The 20,162-nt window shown below is 51.9% G+C and overlaps 1 protein-coding gene across 3 annotated transcripts in view; it reads left to right on the forward strand.

The window, feature by feature from the left end:
• Piezo2 (piezo-type mechanosensitive ion channel component 2) overlaps positions 1–20,162 on the forward strand; it is a gene marked incomplete at its 5' end in the record, with an annotated part of 338,525 nt that overhangs the window by 300,239 nt on the left and 18,124 nt on the right. For 2 of the 3 annotated variants that reach the window (XM_013514699.1, XM_013514720.1), the window contains 8 exon segments: positions 3,177–3,344; positions 5,688–6,128; positions 6,587–6,845; positions 8,510–8,692; positions 9,993–10,245; positions 11,104–11,236; positions 12,040–12,187; positions 12,267–12,481. In XM_013514699.1, the coding sequence (XP_013370153.1) occupies positions 3,177–3,344; positions 5,688–6,128; positions 6,587–6,845; positions 8,510–8,692; positions 9,993–10,245; positions 11,104–11,236; positions 12,040–12,187; positions 12,267–12,481 (1,800 nt within the window). 3 annotated transcript variants of the gene reach the window in all.

A 20,162-nucleotide genomic window follows, 5' to 3' on the forward strand; every position in this document is an offset into this window, starting at 1 on the left:
ACATTTTCAAAGGGAAGCTTAATTTTCTCCAGACGGGCTTTGTAGGGACCGCCAGTGCTACTTCTGTGGCTGATTTTTATTTCCTGTGAGCTTACTGTCTGTCAGATGTGAAAGCTGCCAGTCTTCCTAAGTTTGCTCTTATTACAGTAAATCCAGCACTATGTGTGCACCAGGATTTAAATGAAATCATTCTCCCTTTGTGTTAGTGCCAGAACTTAAGGTCCACCAGCCCCGATTCTTCTGAGCCTGAGAGTCCCCGGGGTTGTGCCCGGCTCTGCCCTCAGACAGGCTACAGGTGCGGCCCAGTAGTACTGGGCCAGATCCCCAGTGCCAAAATGACAGACAGTATAACTGTGAAGACATTGCGTAGGTGTGCCCAGGGCATAGATGTGTGTGACAGGGTGAGGACAGATGTGTCTCTGTGTGCTGGGCACACGCATGCTGACCCGTGCTGCTTCCCAGTTCCAGGGAGAATGAAGGGAGAGTGGGGAAACTTTCCAAATCTACCCACTGTAGAACTGTGTATGGGGTCCTGGGTTCCATCCCCAGCTCCACAAAACAACAACAAGGATGCACAGAACCTACGTGACCAAACAACTATTTTTCAAAAAATGGGAATGGCAGAGTGAGAAAAACGCTGAGTCTCTCCATACATATTTTCCAGATAAGGTTCCATCCATCCATCCATCCATCCATCCATCCATCCATCCATCCATCCCTCCATCCATCCATGCATCCAGCCATGCATGCATCCACTCATTTGTCCATTCATCCATTCGTCCATTCATTCATTTTTTGTTTAACTTTTACTGTTGGCCAGCTGCCCCCAGCTCTGCCTAGGGCTGCTCCATGTGTATGGAATTAGACTGAGTCTTATCCAAGCTATACTTTTAAAATCCAAAATACGAAGTTCCGGATAGCCCTGGTGAACTTAACTGCAAGTCACGTTTATAGTCATCGGGAGTGACTTCCTCCCACACAGTGAGGAATACAATTCCACAGATGCATAGTCTACCACTCCGCTGTCACACATTTGCAGGTTTTCTTCAAGAAAGCATACTGCCTGCCCCATAATGGAATGTATCATCTTTTCTCAAACGCCTTATAAAAACTTCCCTTCTTACCTTGTATCATAATAAAGAGTTTTTTTGTTACCTGGACTTGGAATTTGACAAGTGAAAAGGGGAATAAATAGCCCTTCTTGATTTGTTATGACATTGACAATGATTGGTAACATGAACCTTTCTGAATTTCATGAAGTTATGCATGGTAAAATGCATATAAGTACAAAAATTTTCCATAAGATTTGAAGTGTTTCCTAGATCTCCTGAACATTATTGTGAGCCTGGCTTGAAAGCAACTGCTTCTGAATGAAGCTGAATTGAAGGAATAGAAGAGAATATTAGAAAGGACACTGAAAAGAAATCGTCCATAAGATAGCACACATGATTCCTGTAGTAGTGATTGTTAACTGCATAACAATGTATAACATGTCCAATTAAGATTAACTACATACAATGAATCAAAACTTAGGAGGAAAAGAAAAAGAAAGACCGATTATAATACAATCTGACCCAAACTTATAAAAGAACACCCACTATCAAGAATTATGAGTTAGGAGATACTTAAATTCGGTATTTAAACTCATTGGTTGCTTTTTTAGCAAACATTGTCAAAATATTCCTCAAATTATAAAACATCCAGTCAATAAGTAAATATACTAGAAAACCAGACCTATTCAGATTTGTTTTTAATGTATTTTGACTTTGATTTTTAACCTAAAGGAAGAGGAGACCCAGCTAAGTGTGGTTTGCAGAGCTCCGAGAGTTGTAGGTCTCACACTTCACCTGACAGCTGAGCCTCCTCCCAGCTTCTCTACTTTGGAGTCGTTCTGGTCTCCAGAGAATAGTTGCTTCTTCCTGGGGCCTTGGGATGAAGGGTGACGGCCGGAGAGGCGGTGGTCCTCTCCAGAGTGAGTCCGGCTGTGGAGCATGGGCCTGGAAAACTGCAAGTCCCCTCCCCCAGCGGGGACGAGGACACAGCTGAGGCCCAGCTCCTGCTTCACACATCCTGACTGTCCCGCAGGCACTCATGAAGCTTGAGTCAGGACGCTGACAAGTGCATCTGTATTTCCTGGGATGGAATAATCCCAGTGTCCTTCCAGTCCAGATGTAAAATGGCGAACTTGATTTTTAGTGGTTGACTTTTGAAATCAGGCAGCATCCACCTTCCTGAAGCTGGCGTATCAGCTGAAATTGCTGCAGTTACATTTTGAAATGCTGTCCCAGATCTGAAAGGGGTGATCACTGTTTGAAACATGCCACCTAAGAGGTCCCTGTGTGCGCTATGGGTGCCCTGCGTTCCTCCCGCTCCCCTCCTCCACTGTGTACCTACCTGGAGATGAGGATTGAGGCCCGTGGCTCTTTCCCCAGTGGCACCCACCAAGACCTAATCCACAATCTGGAACAAACATTAGGTAAAACGAAACAATAACAGACAAAAAGGATCTGGCACTGCTATAATTCTCTTGTCATTTATTTTCTTTGTAGCATTTTGTTTTGTTTTTTGATGTTGGTTAATATCCAGCTGCGTATCAAGCCAGCGTCTCTCCTAGTCCAAGGCCTCTGGTTTGGTGCAGCTGAATGTCACTCAGGAGGATGGAAGATCCATTGGTTGGGTCACTCCTGAGATTCTCCCTTTGCATTTTCAAGACAGTGGTTAAAAAAACAAAAAACACAACAAAACGAAAAACTTCATGCAAATTCTATGAGCAGTTATTTCTGCTTATGCATTTGGATTTTAAAATGCTCTTGATGTGCTCAAGATTGCAAATCTAAAGAAAGCATATTTCTTCAATTATAAAGTCTCCATTGCAAAGTTGAGTACGCTGTGCTTCTCAAGAGAACTCATGGGCCTCATCGCTGCTCTGTGTCCCTGTCCCATCAGAGAGGGCCATGTGACAGTTTATTACAGCTGATGCGATATTTAAGCTACAGTCCTCCTACGTTTTACTGTCCAGCTGAACAGGTCCTCCCTGTCCCCAGGTGGCCGTGGGACCGGCGCTGTTGGTGGTGGTGTGTGTGATTGCTGCATGGCCGTGTGTCGATCCGTGACCCATGTGTGACTTTGTACTACCGCTGCTAACTCTGTGTCTCTGTGACTATTTGCGCTGCTAGCTGCTACACCGAAGCCACCACGCTGTTCTCAAGGCAGTCCACCCTTGATGACTTAGACGGACCAGACCCTGTGCCCAAAACGAGCGAGCGCTCGCGGCCTCGGCTCCGTAAAATGCTCAGCATGGACATGTCCTCCTCGTCTGCTGACAGTGGCAGCTTAGTGTCCAGGTGCTTAACTCGTGCATGCTTTGTTCTGTATCTTGTGCCCTTCTCCTCCTGGATGGCACTGCCCATCTCAGTCCCGTGGTGTGTTTCATTCTGTTTTTCATCTTTGTTTTATTTTATTTTATTTTATTTTTCTGGAACTGGAAATCGAACTCAGGAGCTCACGCTTGCCAGGCAGGCGCTGTGCTACTGAGCTATATCCCCGGCCTTCATCTTTGTTTTAGAGTTTGCATGACTAAGCAAAGCATCACCACTGGCCTTTCAGAGACATGGTCGTCCCCAGGACAGCTCTCTGGGAACCTGACTCCTCCTTAGTTTTTATTATTATTATTATTTTATTATTTTTTTGGTACCTGCAGTTGAACTCATGACCTTGTGCTTGCCAGGCAGGCACTGCACCACTGAGCTAAATCCCCAGCCCTCACCCCCTTAGTTTTTGTCTGTAAGGAACTTCATAAAAGTCCTTATCAAAAACTTGGTCCTTTAACTATTTCATGCTTTCCATTTTCAAAGACATAAACCCGTTTCCTGCATTTGACCTAAACATTTTGAAGGCAGCCCTGGGAGGAAAAACACTTCATGATTTTACCAAAAAATAAATACAGTGGTAAAAAGTGAAAATCTACCTCACATTACGGATTTGATAAATGATAACCCTGTAGAGCACATACTTCATGTGCATAACTAACATAAACGTCAGTGTGTATTTTACTGCTGGCTTTTGAAAAGGGTTAGTATTGTACAGTAGGCTATGTCACATTGGCAGACTATCACTTGTTTTATTTGTGAAAAAGAAATTATTCTTGGCTTAAATCTACCCATTAAATCCTACCATAAAAGAGTAATCACTTAGAAATGAAATTATCTGCACAAAGCCCAAACTCCTTTGTGAGTTGCCCAAGAACAGCGGGCAGGGCCTCAGCTAAGTGAAGGACCGCCTGAGCAGAGCCCCTTAGCCATCAGAAGGGTCCCCGCCCTCCTGTGGGTGGGTGCTGCGGCCGGCCCATTGAGCGGGCACGTGCTGCCTGGGTTGTCCTCTGGTGGGCACAAGCTTGGCACGCAGCCACAGGGACCAAGCTCCAAACAGTTTCCAGTTATCCAGGAAGCTGCGCCTGCCCCAGAGTTGGTGCCAAAGGTCTGGAGCTCTCCCAGCTGGGAGTCAGTTCTGCAGCTTTCTAGGACGCTGTTCCTTGAGGTGAGTCTCAGCAAAACTGGCCAGGGCTGGCCTACACACTGAGGGCCAAGCCTTGGGAGTTCAGCCCCCAGCAGGCCTCCAGGGCTCCTGCAAATTCGGCTCTTCAGGCCCGGGATGCCCTGAGGGCTCTGCAGCTGCTCCTTCATTCCTCACTCACTGGCTGTCTACACTGCAGGCAGTGGCGAGAGACATGGATTCGATCTGGGCATTGAAAACCCCAGAGTTCACAGAACCCGCCACCCACACGCAGCATCCAGCTAGCAGTGCGTGTTCAGGCCTGGCCCCGTATTCCACGCCAACAGACTCCAGGCCCTGGAAATTGCTACCCACTCCTTCTGCCCGGCCATGAGTTCAGGGGTGCAGTTCTCTACTCCCACTCGCAACCTCTGCTGCTTGTGCCTGAGAAGAATAAGGGAAAGATGGGGGGCAGAAAAGCAGCATGGGGAGTGATGGCAAGGGTGGAGAAACGGGTAGAAGAGAGGCTGAAGCCGGCGGAGGTGCGGGGCAGGAGCCCCGGGGTGCAGCCCGCAGAACAAGGAGATGGTGCTGGGAGGTGAAGGTGGCGTCCGGAGGGGTTGTGGCCCTGAGAAGGGTGAAGCGCTCAGAGCAAGGGCTGCCTGCCAGGGGGTGGAGGAAATGCAGCCAAATGTGCTGCTCACCAGGAAGAAAAAGGCAAAGCATGGGAAAATGAGGAAAAAATCTGAGGGTGATTGCTAAGCATGCACTGCTTAGTTCCTCGAGCAGCCAATCCCTGTGAGGTAGGATTTTGAGCAGACTGCATCCCCTGAGACTCTGAGGACCGAGCCAGCCCGGTCCTCAGGCGCTCCTTGGTGATGTGGGCGTCTGTCAGCCGTGTGCCATGTAGGTGCACGCTGGGGCTCTGCCTGGAGTCTGCAGGGACGGGTTTGCTTCCTGCTCTGGGGTATGGCGGTGACATTGCATTCGAGGCCTCAGATGCGGTTTCTGCAGCTCAGGGATGAAAGTCCTAAAGGCTCAGGCAAATGCAAATGTGGCCACACACGGTGTGCCGTGTCCCGTCCCCCCCACCTCCATCCGGAAGTTTGGGGGGGCTCAAGGGCAGTGTCTGTGACCTGGAGAGTCCGGGCCACGCGGAAGCTGAGCCAGGGCCTGGTCCTCCTCTGTCCCTGCAGCGAGCCCACGCAGTGCACCACGCTGTACTCCCGCCAGGGGACCACGGAGACCATCGAGGAAGTGGAGGCCGAGGTGGAGGAGGAGGCAGTGGGCGCCCAGAAGGAGGAGACGGAGGAGGACCAGGAGGAGGAGGAGGAGGAGTACAGGCTGGGGTATGGAGCAGAGGCTGAGGAGGTTGGCCTCGGCCCTGAGGATGAGGATGAGGATGAGGACGAGGACGAGCTGCCTCAGGTTTCCACAGATGACGGAGACGTGGAGGCTCCTCCCTCCTACAGCAAGGCGGTCAGCTTCGAGCATTTGTCCTTCGGCTCGCAGGACGGCGCTGGGGCCAAGAACCACATGGTGGTCAGCCCTGACGACAGTCGCACCGACAAACTCGAATCCAGCCTGCTGCCGCCCCTGACCCACGAGCTGACGGCCAGCGAGCTGCTGCTCAACAAGTAAGAGCCAGGCCCTCTCCCATGCAGGCGGTGTGTGCCACGCTGGGCCACTGAGTCACGTGGGCACCTGCGTGACTGAGTTACAGAACCAACGTGTGTTGACCTCCCACCATAACCATGTCTCTTGCAGCAACCCCCTAATCCCCCAAGTCCGAGCTGAGTATTTACAGCTGTATGAAATCACTTCAGGCTATGTGGGTATTCGCACGTGAAGCACAAATGAGTTTTGCATGTCGACTTGGGTTCCAAACTCGAGACGCCTTATTACGCACGCACAGGTTCCACACTGTCACATCCCAGATCCAAAGCACGCCCTGTCCCAGGCAGTTCGGACAGGGGCTCCCGGCTGGATAAGGAACCACACTGGACATGGGCCTGGGAGGCAGGGCCGGGGCACCTCAGCAGGGGCCGCGCCAGGGGCCGTGGGACAGGCGCCTCATGGGGTCCTCTGTGGACAGGATGTTCCACGACGACGAGCTGGAGGAGTCCGAGCAGTTCTACGTGGGCCAGCCGCGCTTCCTGCTGCTGTTCTACGCCATGTACAACACACTGGTGGCCCGCTCCGAGATGGTGTGCTACTTCGTGATCATCCTCAACCACATGGTCTCGGCCTCCATGATCACCCTCCTGCTGCCCATCCTCATCTTCCTGTGGGCCATGCTGTCCGTGCCCAGGCCCAGCCGGCGCTTCTGGATGATGGCCATCGTCTACACCGAGGTGGGTGTAGGCAGACGGTCAGCAGCACTGAGCTAGAGCCTTCCAGCACCACACACAGTGGGGGGCGGTCACAGGACGGGGGAGGAGACAGCTCAAGAGACTCGCTGATTGGCCAGAGAACCCCACCTGGCCAGCGGCAGGAGACAGACATCCGAAGCCCGTGCCAGCCCTGCAGAATCAGTCCCTGCAGGGCTGAGTGCTGCGGCCCTGGGGCATAGTCCATAGTCCATAGATCCACAGGCAGGGTCCTCCCCAGACACAGAAAATCTGAGGGACAGAAAAGGCGACGACACCCCTTCCATCCCGCGTGGGAAAGGGGCCGCAGTTCCCATCCCGATCCCTTCATTTGGAGCCATCCTCAAGGCCTGTGAGGGAGGCTCACAGGCCACACGCCCCCAGGGTCCTGGTGCACTCAGGTGGAGAAGTTCCTCCCTGCCTTGAGCCAGCATTTTCACAGTCACGGGCACCGTCCTGACTTCCGGCAGCTGGGTCCTGGAGACCAGGCGGAGTCAGGCCTGGAGGTGCTGGAGCTTTGAAGTAACTGGGTAGTTGAGCGAGAGCAAACCCTGCAAGAGTAAGGTGAAAGGGTGCAGGGGTCGGTACTGTTAGGCGACTGACCTGCTCATCACTGTCCTGGGCCCCTCTCCATGTTCCTCATTAGCTTAGACGGGGCTGGGGAATGGACACCACTCCCAGGCCCTTGGGCAGGGTGTCTATGAAAGGCCGTCCTCACCCTGGGTAAGCAGGAGAAGGCACCAAGAAGGGAAAGGGAATGCGAGCTACTTACATAGCTTTCATCTTTAAAATGTTCTTTGTGAGCCGGGCCCAGTGGTTCACCCCTATAATCCTAGCACTCTGGGAGGCTGAGGCAAGAGGATCCCATGTTCAAGCCCAGGCTAGGTGACTCAACAACTTAGCAAGACCCTTCCTTAAAATAAAAACAAATAAAAACTGGGCTGGAGAGGTGAAGGCCCTGGGTTCAATCTCCAATGTCTGAAAGAAAAAACCAAAATAGCCCTTTATTTACATTGAGGTGCTCCATTTCCCAAAACATGGAGAAATGAAGTAAGCAGGGAATTAAGTGAAAGCTAATTCACTCCACAATTTGAACTATTATTGCCCAACACCGAGAACTGTGCCAGGCATGAGAATACAAAGATAAACAGGGAAAAAACGGTTGTCTCTGTGGCTCAGTGGCTCAGAGCCACGGGTGACAGACACGAGGAAGGGAGGTAGAAACCTACACTCTGAACCTGCCCCAGGAGGAGCCCTGCTCAAAGCCAGGTGTGACACAGGGAGACACGGGCATGCTTTGGCTTAGCCGGTCCTAGCTGCTGTGCTTCAAGAGTGGAATAATTGTGTAAATATCTAATTAAACCAGCACAAAATCTAATTCTTCTAAAACGGAGGAAATCACGTTGGTTAGGCAGTGCCAAGCCCTCTGGTGCCCCACTCTGTCTGTGAGACACTCAAGACACTGAGATATCACCCTGGTCACGAAAGCCGTGATCCCAGGGCTGATGATTCTCATTCCACGTAGCTGTGTGCGTCCTGCACTCGAAGCTGTGAAATGGGTTTTTCCTGAATTTTTATGGCATTCTTTCTCATGAAGCCCTATTCCCCAAAGGAGAAAGACATTTCTGATTTCTGTCACCCCCGTGCAGGTGGCAATCGTAGTGAAGTACTTCTTCCAGTTTGGATTCTTCCCCTGGAACAAGAATGTGGAAATCCACAAGGACAAACCTTACCACCCCCCAAATATCATCGGGGTGGAGAAGAAGGAAGGCTATGTGCTGTATGACCTCATCCAGCTCCTGGCACTCTTCTTCCACCGTTCCATCCTGAAGGTACTGCGTGGCTGCGGGCAGCGGGTGGCTCCCTCAGAGGAGGCAACCCAGACGCAGCTGGAGCACCTGGGCATCGGGGGTGGTGTCGGGGGCTCCATCCCTCGTATTCATCTCTGACATTTCTTGAGGTTGTGCAACGTCTTCCTACCCCCGGTCTAGGATCAGGCTGTGGCTTGGTTGGAGCACATGGCCTCTCATCTCTGGGCAACTGCTGCCACCCTCTTCCAGCAGCAGGAGCCTGAGCGCTTGGTGAGGGCCTGGGGTAGGTGGCTGAGAGACTGAGGCTGCGCCTCGGTGAGCTCATGGATGCGGCAGTCACACTCCCCCAGGAGGACCCGACGAAGGTCCAGTTGCTCTGTCTCCTGAGCACACAAGGGAGCTCCAGTGCGCAGTACAAAGGGTTGTGTGGAGGGTCTTTCTGTAGTAATGCGCATCCTTTCACAGCCACACTGTCCTCTTCTTGTCTTAACCTTGTGTCCTTTTCTAAAATATTTTAAGTTTATCTGATCAAGTAGTGCCTTTACTAGTCCCCAGGTTCTTTCTGAGCACAGGCCATGGCATTAGCACACACACACACACACACACACACGCGCGCGCGCGCGCGTGCACACACACACACACGGCTGTGACTTTGTCTCTGGTAAACTGATCATTCTGAGTCACCTGGAGCTCTGGCCTCCTAATAACGCGTCCTGGGAGGCCTGGGGCATCAGTCCACAGCCTGACCGTGTGTGCTCAGGACAGAGAGCTCCGTGGAGCACTGTCAGCAGGATCCGGCCCTTCAGTCACCTGTGGCTCACCTGGGGCCATCAGCCTCTCACACCAACCTGCCCCTGGGGTCCCAGTCCCCGTGGGCACACACCCTCCCCTCCTTGCCAGTCCCGCTGCCCCATTTCCTGGAGCAAATCCCAGGCTCTGCAGAAGGCCAGCAGCCGTGTCACGCATATGGCCAGGGCTTCCTGAGTAGAGTTCCCACAGCTTTGTACCAAGCTGATGACACCGCTCCTCCGCAGTAGCTGCGGACACTGGCCTGGCGCATTCCCTCAGGTCTGGAAAGGGCATTCGTGGGGGGCTACCAGGTCCCTCCCTGTGTCAGCCAAGTGCCACCTGTCCCCGCTCAGTTCTGCAGCCACACCCCGGCACCAGCACCAGCCTCTCCTGGGCTCGAGTGCAGCCGTAACTCTTTATGTAGTTGATTCCCTGCCCCTTTGCACCCCCCCTTGTTTCCCAATCTGGAGGGACACAGAGCCAGCCGTCCCTCCCACAAAGGTGGTCTCACTGTCCGCTTCCTCCTGTTCAGTGCCACGGCCTGTGGGACGAGGATGACGTCGTGGACAGCAGCACGGACAAGGAGGACTCGGACGCTGAGCCATCCCTCAGCCACAGCAGGAGAGGCTCCGCCGACTCGCTCAAGTCCATCAACCTGGCCGCCTCGGTGGAGTCTGTGCACGTGACCTTCCCCGAGCCGCCCGCAGCCATGCGCAGGAAGCGCTCCAGCTGCAGCTCCCCGGACTCCCCGGGATCCAGCTTCTCCTCTAACAGGTCCAAAAGAGGTGCGCGTCCCGCGGCATCCGCGTTGGAACAACCCTGGGGGTGCTGGGGGTCTGGGGCGCTGAGTCCCTGGGAGTGAGCAGAAGACAGACACGGCCCTGGGAGAAGAGTGCTGAGCAAGTTTAGATCCTGCATCTGCTCAAAACAGCTGATTCCTTCCCAGGACAAGGATTTGAAGTCACAGTGAGCAGGGCCCCCACACCCCCTGGGGCTGAGTGAGCGTGAGGCACAAGAAAGTCTCCACGTGGTCGCAGAATTTCCTGGATGTGTCCCAGGTGCCCTCAGTCACAGCTCAGCTTGGAAATGGAGCTCAGCATAGTCAGTGGGAACTTCCAGCCAACCATCCAGTCGCTTCTGAAGCTGGTTGTTGATTCTCTACTTGCACAGACCCCCACCCAGACAGGAAGTGACACACCCTGCTTTGTGTTTCTGGGTCTGAGGTCTGGAGCTCTCCAGACACCAGTGTGTGTCCATCTTCAGGGCCATTTTTGAGGCAGACTTGGAGGCCAGGTCACACTCCTTATGCACTTGGAGAAATCAGGATATGATAAAAGGTGTGGGCCACACACCCCATCGAGAAAAGCTGCAACTTTACTTGGTGCAATAAAAGCCATTGTTTGAAGTGCTTCTTCCTGGCACAAGGGTTAGGGAGCAACCAGGACAGAGCCACCCCCAGGGTAAAGCCCTGCATGTCCCCTTGCGAGGAGGGGCAGTTGAGAGGACAGATCCTGAAGACCTGAGTGCAGCTATGCCCACACCCCAGCAGCCAGGCCAGGCCTTGCCAGTGGCTGCCAGGTCCTTGGTTCCCAGGGGGCAGACCCCGCTCCTGCCCTGAGCGTCTTCCCGCCCTGGTCCCCCAGGCAGCACGAGCACCCGGAACAGCAGCCAGAAGGGTGGCAGCGTCCTGAGCGAGAAGAAGGAGAGCAGGAGGGAGCTGTACATGAAGAAGCTGCAGGAGCACTTGGTCCAGGCCAAGGACTTCACCATCCGGAAGTGAGTACATGGCACCAGCCGGGCTGAGCCCTTTCCTCCGCACACAGGCCAGGCCAGAGCCAACATCTGTTTACCAGTGGGTTAAAACCTCCCATGGTTCCATTGTACTTAAAAATGCTTTTCCAGAAAGCACAGTGGCTTTCGTATTCACATTCTTCCTACCTGAACAAAGCAGATCAATGACTCCAGGGCTCTCGGGGCACAACCCCAGGCATGGTTACCACCCAGCCTGGTGGACGGAGTGGGCCACGAGGCCAAAGCCAGACAGGCCTCAAATGCGCTCAAACCTCTGGTCACTGGTGTCCCAGAGCTGTTCCCTCGCACTGCCCAGGTCCCGCCTACCCTTTGGGGCCACCCAGATGGCAGGTCTACGGGCTTGGGCCCGCAAGCCGCCATCCGAGCTGGTGTGCCTAGAGCGTGGCATGCAGGGAAAGCAGAGTGGGCTGGAGAGACAGACCAGGGCTAGGAGGCTGCGTGGGGAAGGACGGCATAGGAAGGAGATGAGAGCAGGGCGCCTTAGCACCCCTAGTGTGTAGCCCGTGTTCCCAAGGGCCATCCCCACCCGTGCCGTGTGCCAGGGTCCCTTTGGCACTAGCTCTGCAGAGTCTACGTCAGCCTCAGCTCACAGGGACAATACAGGGACGTCAGCCCCCGAACAGCCCTGTCCCCAGCAGGGGAGGTGGAACCTGACCAGGAGAGGGGCATGGAGGCTGGGAGAAGGGCACGGAGCGGGGCCGGTGACAGTGCCCAGTGCTCTCCCAGCCTCGCCCCGTGATGCAGGTACATGGGTCTCTCTCTTGCAGGACTCTGCAGATCTACGTGCCCATCCGGCAGTTCTTCTACAACCTCATCCACCCCGACTACAGCGCCGTGACCGATGTGTACGTGCTCATGTTCCTGGCCGACACCGTGGACTTCGTCATCATCGTCTTCGGCTTTTGGGCCTTCGGGGTAGGTTGGGCCGCTCTCTGAGCCACAGCCTCCATTCTGGGAGAAGTCGCTCGGTGCCAACCCACACTCTCCTCCACAGAAACACTCGGCAGCGGCAGACATCACCTCCTCGCTGTCCGAGGACCAGGTCCCCGGGCCGTTCCTGGTCATGGTGCTCATCCAGTTTGGCACCATGGTGGTGGACCGTGCGCTCTACCTCAGGAAGACTGTGCTGGGCAAGGTCATTTTCCAGGTCATCCTCGTGTTTGGAATTCACTTCTGGATGTTCTTCATCCTGCCTGGAGTCACAGAGAGGTGAGTGTCTGGGGCTGGGGGCATGGCATCCACTGCAGGTCAGTTTCCAAGGTCCTTGCTGCAAGTGGCCTGTCCATGGATGGATGGATGGCCGCAGGCAGGGGCTGGAAACTATGCTAAATCACCCGCAGTGAGCAAATTCGAAGTGGAAACGAGTTCCTCCTGAGTATCTTAGCCAGCTTTCACCCGAGTTTGTAGAAACAGCTTTCACAGTCAGAGAAGCCACAGCCTTCGTGACTGAGGCACAGTTGGCTTGGAGAGGAACCGGAGCGGGGTCGTGGGCACACGGTCGGGGTGGAGAGGGCCCAAGATGGTGTCATCCAGGTGTGGTGGGAAATTAAGGCTATTAACTGGGGGAAGAAGAGAGTGAGGGGCGAGGGCTGGGGTAGTCGTTTCCACACCATAAGGGAAGAGGGGGACCCTCACCCGTGCCACCAGTCTCTGTCTACATAGAGGTTGCTGCTGGCTGAAGTGAGTTGCCGCTGTCTTCCCCAGGTCCAGAGCACTGACCTCTGTTCTCCCAGGTGCAGCCTCCCTTGCTGTCTCCCTCCTCTGGGACTCTGTCCTGTCCTCAGTCTTAGACCTCAGCCCAGTGTCCCTGCTCCCAAGGGGTAACCCAATCCCCACCTCCACCCACATCAGCCCTAGTGCCCGAGTTCATGCTTCACGTGTGAGCCAAGGGGTGCCTGGACTCTTTAACGGCTGGGTTTCAGTAATATAGGAATCACGCGTCCGGAGAACAACTGATGTGATGCCAACATTTTAACAGGAAAGGGAACTCAGAAAATGTTCCTGAGGCCATGGTAGAACTAAGGAATAAAGGATTCTTACCAGAGAAACCCAGGAGCATCTCCATCCTGCATCATATAGTGGGAATAAACGTATGAGGTGTGATTGAAAGATGCAGTGAATGTTCAGTTTTCTTCCTTAAATTTATTATGGTAAAAGACACATTGCCACGAATCTACCCCAGACCTTCAACTTCACTTTGAGCACACATATCTTTTTGCCCCTTTTTGGAGCAGTTCTGGAAGCCTCTTCCCTGAGTTGTGCTGTTGTGGCTGCCTTAAGGTCTTGAATGGATTCAAAACGTGTCCTTTTCATAGTTGTTCTGGTTTGGGGGAACAGCCATGAAAGGTTGCCAGATCTGGTGAATAAGGTAGATGAGAGCACCATCATGTTTTTAGGAGCTGCCTTCTGTTTGATGTACTCAGCAGCAACATTCACCATATTTTTTCAGTCTCAGGAAAGACTTCCAGAACTGCTTCAGAAAGTGACAAGAATGATGAGGTAAGTGCGTGCTCAGCAAGGGGGAAAATTATAAAAGGAATTAGTGGCAATATGTCTTTTACTATAATAAATTTTTCCATTTTTATTTTTATTTTTTATTTATTTATTTTTTTTTCCGGTGCCAGGAATCAAACTCTCGACCTTGCATTTACCAGGCAGGCGCTGTGCTGCTGAGCTAAATCCCAGCTCCAAATTTTTACAATTTGAATATTCACTGTATATTTTTATCATACCTCATGGCTCAGATTATAAGAATAATTCAGATTAAGACAGCTGTACAAATATTTGAATTTCTTCATGAGAATGTAGTGACTCTTATTTGTTAGTCTTTAAAGTAATTATAATATGCTCTACAAATATTTAATTGTATCTGTCCCTTAAATCAGAGAAATAAACCAAATATAACACCCAAGGTAGCCAAATGATGAATTTAGAGATTTTTTTCTGATAAAGCATCCAGTAAAAGACCCTCTCCACCAGTCTCCAGAGAAATTCCAAATTTCAGAGACTGTAACCTTCAAAAAATTCCTAAAATTGCTATCTAGCTTTACAGATTAGGACAGCGGAAACCCATGAAGAAGAGTGATCTCCCCAAACCACTCAGCTCGTCATGGTGACATGAGATCCCAGGCCCCACTCTTGGGCCTTGGGTTTTGCTCCCATGTGGGGAGCATCCTGCACTTTCCTGTAACATTGTTTAAAGTAGCCCAGCCTGGTCCTTCGCTGTACAGTGTGGGTAGGGCTGGCTGTCCCATCCCGCAGAGCCTGGATCTCTGCCGTGTCCCCACCATAAACCACAGAGACCTGTGCTTTTAGATACACACTGTGGAGTCACCACCAAGGTCACTTCAGCAGGATCAAATGATGGCCAAACAGCTTGGTCATCTGCTGGCATTAGTGTCCTATTACTGTCTCAGCAAATTACTGCAAACCCATGGCTTTGTGTTAAACCAACACAAATGTACCATTTTAGGGTTCTATGTCAACATTCTGACAGGGGCTCAGAGGGCTAAAGTCAAGGTGGGACAAAAGCTGGCCTTCTGCATCTCCTAGAGGCTGCCTGCATCCCTTGGCTTGTGGTCCCTTGCTCATCTCCAAAGCCAGTGATGGTGGTCTTGTCTTGTTCTTGTGGCATCTCTCTGACCACTCCTCCATCCTCAGGTCTCCCTTTCAGGCCTCTGTGATTGACTTGGGCCCATGTGGATGACCCAGGATAAACTTTCCATCTCCAGGTCCTTGACCTTGATCACATCCTCCGAGTCCTTTGAGCCAGCCATATAGATAGGGACATGCACATCTTTGAGCGGCTGTGATTCTTTCTAGCACATTTGTCTACAAGGCTCTTGAGAGTAACGGCAGAGCAGCAACACTTTCCGGTCGAAGCAGAAGGGACTGCTTGCTACAGTGGAACCAACCCCTCCACAGCAGCCCTCGTGTGCTCAGCCAGGTGTTTTTACTCAGCGCCTTCCCTACCTGACCCGTACAACAACCACACCCACACTACCTCATGCTAAGTCCAAATTACATGGGAACTTTATCCTCTTCCAAGCTGGCATTAAAGCATTTACACTTACAGTATGCCCTTGAGATGTTTACCTCCAGATCTCTGAGCTTTGCCGGCAGTGTCCTGCTTCCCTGCTCCCTGTGGCTGACTAGTGACCTGCACTGTGAAGTTTTCTGGGCCACCTCTTGCAGGAAACCTCCTTTGGCATCAAGTCTAAGTGAGAATTTCTTCCTGTATGTTCTAGATGTGCTCTCTGTCCAATCACTTATTTTACTATGATTGCCAGCTTCATATCTCTCTCTTCTAGTAAACTCTAGACAACCTGAGACCAAGGTACTGTGTGTCAGTCAGCTTCCTGTCATGGTGACAAAATGCCTGAGGTAATCAGCTTATAAAGAGGAAAAATGTATTTTAGCTGATGGCTTTAGAAGTGTCAGTCCATGGGCTCTGGCAGAACAGTATGGCCAGGGCATGTTGCAAAACAAAGCCACTCATCTCATGGTGGCTGGGAAGCAGAGAGAAAGAAAGGAGTGGGTGTCCCCCGCCCCCCACACTCCCCCAGTGACCTCACTTCCTGCCTCCAAGCCCCGCCTCCTGAGGCTCAACTATTGGGACCCATTCCAGTTCTCAGCTGTAACAGGCTGCTTTTTGTCTCCTCCTAGCATCTGGCAGATGTTTTCACAGGGCTCGTGTAGGCGTGGCCCAGATGAGTGCCAGCTCGTGAATGTTTGTGAAGGGTGTGTGATGAGAGACAGTTGGGAACTGAGAGGAAGTTCCTAGAAGAGTGATGGCGAACCTTTCAGAACTTTTAGTAATAGCAATCAGCAGGCTGCAGCATGCCTACTATGGGTTCGCCACCACTGTCCTAGGCACTTTGATGGCAAGTTTCAACAGAGACACTTAATTTTTGTCTTTTAGATCTAATAGTTTAAAATGTGATTGTATTTTTTGTGTCTTTATTTTCTAAGAATCATGCTTTTTATACTTTATAAAAGCTTTAGTTTACAGCAGCTGGAAAAAATTTAAATAGAAAAAATAACTGGCCCTTTACCCAAGAGCATGAGAAACACTCACCTAGTCCAGAGTGGACACTGGGTACAGGTCTGTTGACGGCTGAATGAAGAAACCTTCCCATGGGGCTTAGAGTCGTGCATGGTTTGTTCATTTCCCGTCACGGGACAGCAGGTGAAGCAGGTGTCCACCAACGTGAGTAAGCGCAGCCCATCCCGGGGATGGCCACCGTTGGCCCCAGGCACACAGTGCGGTGAACACCACACTCCAGCAACAGAGGTCGTCTCTGTCCTTGGACGTTACCTTTGAGCCTCGCCTGATGCCGTTCCTAGTGCACCAGCGTAGCCGGGCCTTATTTGGGGATACTCAGCAAGATGTGTCGGGCTGATCAGCCTGCCGTCGTCCCTGCCAGCACATTACTGACAGCGTCATTTCTTGTCACTTCAAACCATGACCATCACACACTGGCATCATAGTTCACTTTCCCCTCTCGAGTGTGTTCCTGAGCGTCTGTACGAGCTGGACTGCTCACACACTGCTGGAGCGCGCAGAGGGGGCCTTGGAAGACAGTCTGGTCGCCGAAGCGTCTCTGTTCAGCTCCCGTGTGATCTGACGGTGTGTGTGTGGAAATGCAAGCCTGTGTCCGCACCCAGACTGCTCACCAAGGTTCGAGGCAGCTTTCTACGCAGTAGTCCCTAAGGAAGGAAGCCAGTGTCCACAGAGAGGCGAGGGGCTAAGCACGCTTTAGGGTATGCCTACCCTGGGATACGACTCAGCAAAAAGGAAAGGGTTGCCGGCCACACTACGATGGGAGTGAATCTCCGAGCAGTTACGAAGGAGCGCACACTGCAGGCTGCGTTCACATAATTTCAGAAAATGCAGAGGAAACTGCAGTTACTCAGTGCTTGCCTGCGTGGGAAGCCAGGAGGGGAGGAGGACTGCAGAGGCTCCTGAAGACTGTTGGGCATGAAGACATTTCTGGGTGGTGAACACGTTCGCTGTCTTGACTGTTGCTGCTTTCGGAGGTCTCGCAGTGAGGAAAAGGTCCACCCTTTGCCAGCTGGTAGGCCTCAAATCTGTTCCTCTACTCTCTACCGAATACACTTCAGTAGAGCTGTTACAGGAAAGCACTTGGTTGATTCCGAAAGCTTGGGTTTCTCTGTGAACATTGTTCTGTGTTTCTCTGGACAGTGTGATAAAGGATAATGAATATCTGCAGTGTGTCAGGATCTGTGACAGGCAGCTGATCTCCAGTGTGCGTAATGCCTTTCATCTTGCAGAGGAACACTGATTATATTTCTTCTCTGTGTAGCCTGAGAAAACTGGACTCAAAAGACTAAGCAAGTTGGCCAGGGGCACCCGCCGGTCCGTGCAGAGTGTCACTTTACCAGTTTTCTTTTCTCCGTAATATTGATTGATTAAGTCAAAGCTTAAACACAGAGCCTATCGCACACTAGGCACAAGCTCTACCTCCCCAGCCCCTCGCATATTTTTATTAAGTCTGATTGCCCAATGTGGGACAGGCAAGGACAGATCCACCCTGTCTTTAAAAGCCCCTCCCCAGGACAGTTAGAGTGAGCGAACATCATGCAGGTGTCCAGCCAGTGTTGGGGAAAATACTTTCTTCATATCCCCTGTCCCCACGTCCCTGAACCCACCCCGGCCTGGTCCAGTTGGGAACACTGAGGACGTTGAGAAGTGTAGGGACTCTGGTCACCTGCAGGGGCCTGAAGTGGAACCAAGAAGGACAGAGGAGCATTTCAGTCTTGAAAGGAACAGCACAACTTCTTGTGGCCTTCCATCCAGAAGGAAATGAATGAAATAAGCAGACCCAGTCAGTAAGAGTCTGCAGGGATGGCAGCCAAGGCGGCTACTGAGCCCAGAGGCCTGTGGGTCTCACCCTGCGGCTGCATGGGGTTAGCCTCCTCAGGGCTCTGACTGAGATTAGAAGGGATGAACCAACTGATACAGGGGAGAAAAACTCCCAACCTGAACGATATCTAGGACGAGTTCGCATTCTCTAAAATCGAAGAATGAATTTTAGGAACAGCGGAGCTTAAAAGCAGAATATATTTATTGAGGGAAAGCAAGCTTCTGTCCGAGAGGGAGAGAAGGGGGCCTGAGTGGGTTGCCTAGGAACTTATCTTTTGTAGGGACTTTCACAGAGCAAATCCACGGGGTGAGGCAGGTCCAGGGCAGGAAACATGGCAGCGCACTAGGTGGGCATGAGGTGGGACAAAGCTGTGGTCAGCCAATACGTTTACAACTATAATTGTTCAGATAAAATTGGTTAAATCGGGATCAAATAGGGAAGCAAGTCGGGTAGCAAAGGGCATGAATACAGGATAGGGCCTTGCCCGTAGGGGGTTGGGTTAGTGACTCTTCCTGGCTTTTTGAAGGTGATCGCTGCCTATTTAGAATATCAGTCCCTGAGGTCCATCCCTAGGGAAGTAAGTGGGCGCATCTGTTTAATCTTTTGTCCACAGCTGGAGGTGTCTGTCTCCCCCACATGTGCAAGGTGTCTCATCTTCCACACTGGCTCCTTTGAGGGCCTGGCCCTGTCTGACTGCCTATAATATTTCTAATGTTTCTATCTAGCTCAGCTGCCTATAACACAGTGAGGAAATTTGCCGTGCGCGGAAAGAGTACCCCTGGGTTTCCGTGTAGGGCCAAGGCTGTGTGGACTGCAGTTGCCGCACCCAGGCAGCAGCCCCAGCCAGCTCCGACACAGAGCGTCTCTGCTTCCCCACTGAAAGGCACAATTTTCAGTTTTAAAAAAACTACAACATTAAAAGTCGGTGAGAAACCCGAAGTGAACACAAACAGTAGTACACTCCCTGGGTAAGAAACTTCAGCTGGCACTCCTAATGTTAAGGACAAAGACGAGAATGCTGAGGTGGCACCGTGTCAAAAGCCTTCACTCCTTTTGGAAATGTGCACTGACCGTATCGAAGATCCTTGTAAAACACCGCATTTATCAAAGCTGGAGAACGTTTCCAGAGCCCACCCTTCCTTGCAAGTGGATTTCTAGGTGCGGTGCTCCGGTGGGAGCTGCTTGTTCAGGTGAGTGAGCTCTCGGGAGCCACGCAGCACCCTGGGTCTCTTCACTTGGTGCACAAAGGCCGGGTCTGCTGACGTTTCTGAAAGGCAGTCAGGTGACAGAGGACAGCTTCCCAGAGGCGCGCAGGATTTTCAGAGGAAACACTGGTGTTCTGAGGAACAGGCTCCGTAGCTTGGGAACAGACCACAGTCTGGGTTTGGAAACTTGCTAACCCATTACTGTAATGTACAGGGTGAGGTGGGAGGGGAGCCAGCAGACAACCAGGCTTGTGTAAAGGCAGCACCGCGCGGAACTTACCGTGCACGGGTGCAGGCAGGCAGAAGGCAATGAGGCCATCTTCAGGGAACACAGAGAAGTGGGTCCTTTCTATAGGGATGGAAAGAAGGCAGGGGACATGAGGGGGAAGATTTAATAAACACCAGTGGTCAAAGCTCTCTGGCAGTCTTGCATCTCAGGGGGCAAAGTCCTTGTGTTCTGTGTAAATTTTCGGGTGTCTCCAGATGTCCCAGGACCTGCAAAATTCCTTGTCCTATCGTATCTTCTTCCTGTGTTTGCCAGCGACAGCTTCGGTGCTGAGCTGAGTTCCCTGCAGAGAGTGGTGTCTGCTGGCAAGCAGCCTGGGGGAGTCGGGTCCCATTCGAATCTTACAGTTACCTGTGCTTAAAGATGTGTAGTAAGAAACAGAGGGTCCTCTTCGCAAAGTTGTTCCTCCTACATATCCCAAGTCCTGAGTCCTTTTAAGTGAAAATATACTTTTTTCTTCCATAAGCTTTAATTAAGAGTGTGGCCGCTGCTTCATTTACATTATAGGAATA

This window comes from Chinchilla lanigera, unplaced genomic scaffold (assembly GCF_000276665.1).
Source record: "Chinchilla lanigera isolate Chin_1 unplaced genomic scaffold, ChiLan1.0 scaffold00001, whole genome shotgun sequence".
Classification (NCBI taxonomy): Eukaryota; Metazoa; Chordata; class Mammalia; order Rodentia; family Chinchillidae; genus Chinchilla; species Chinchilla lanigera.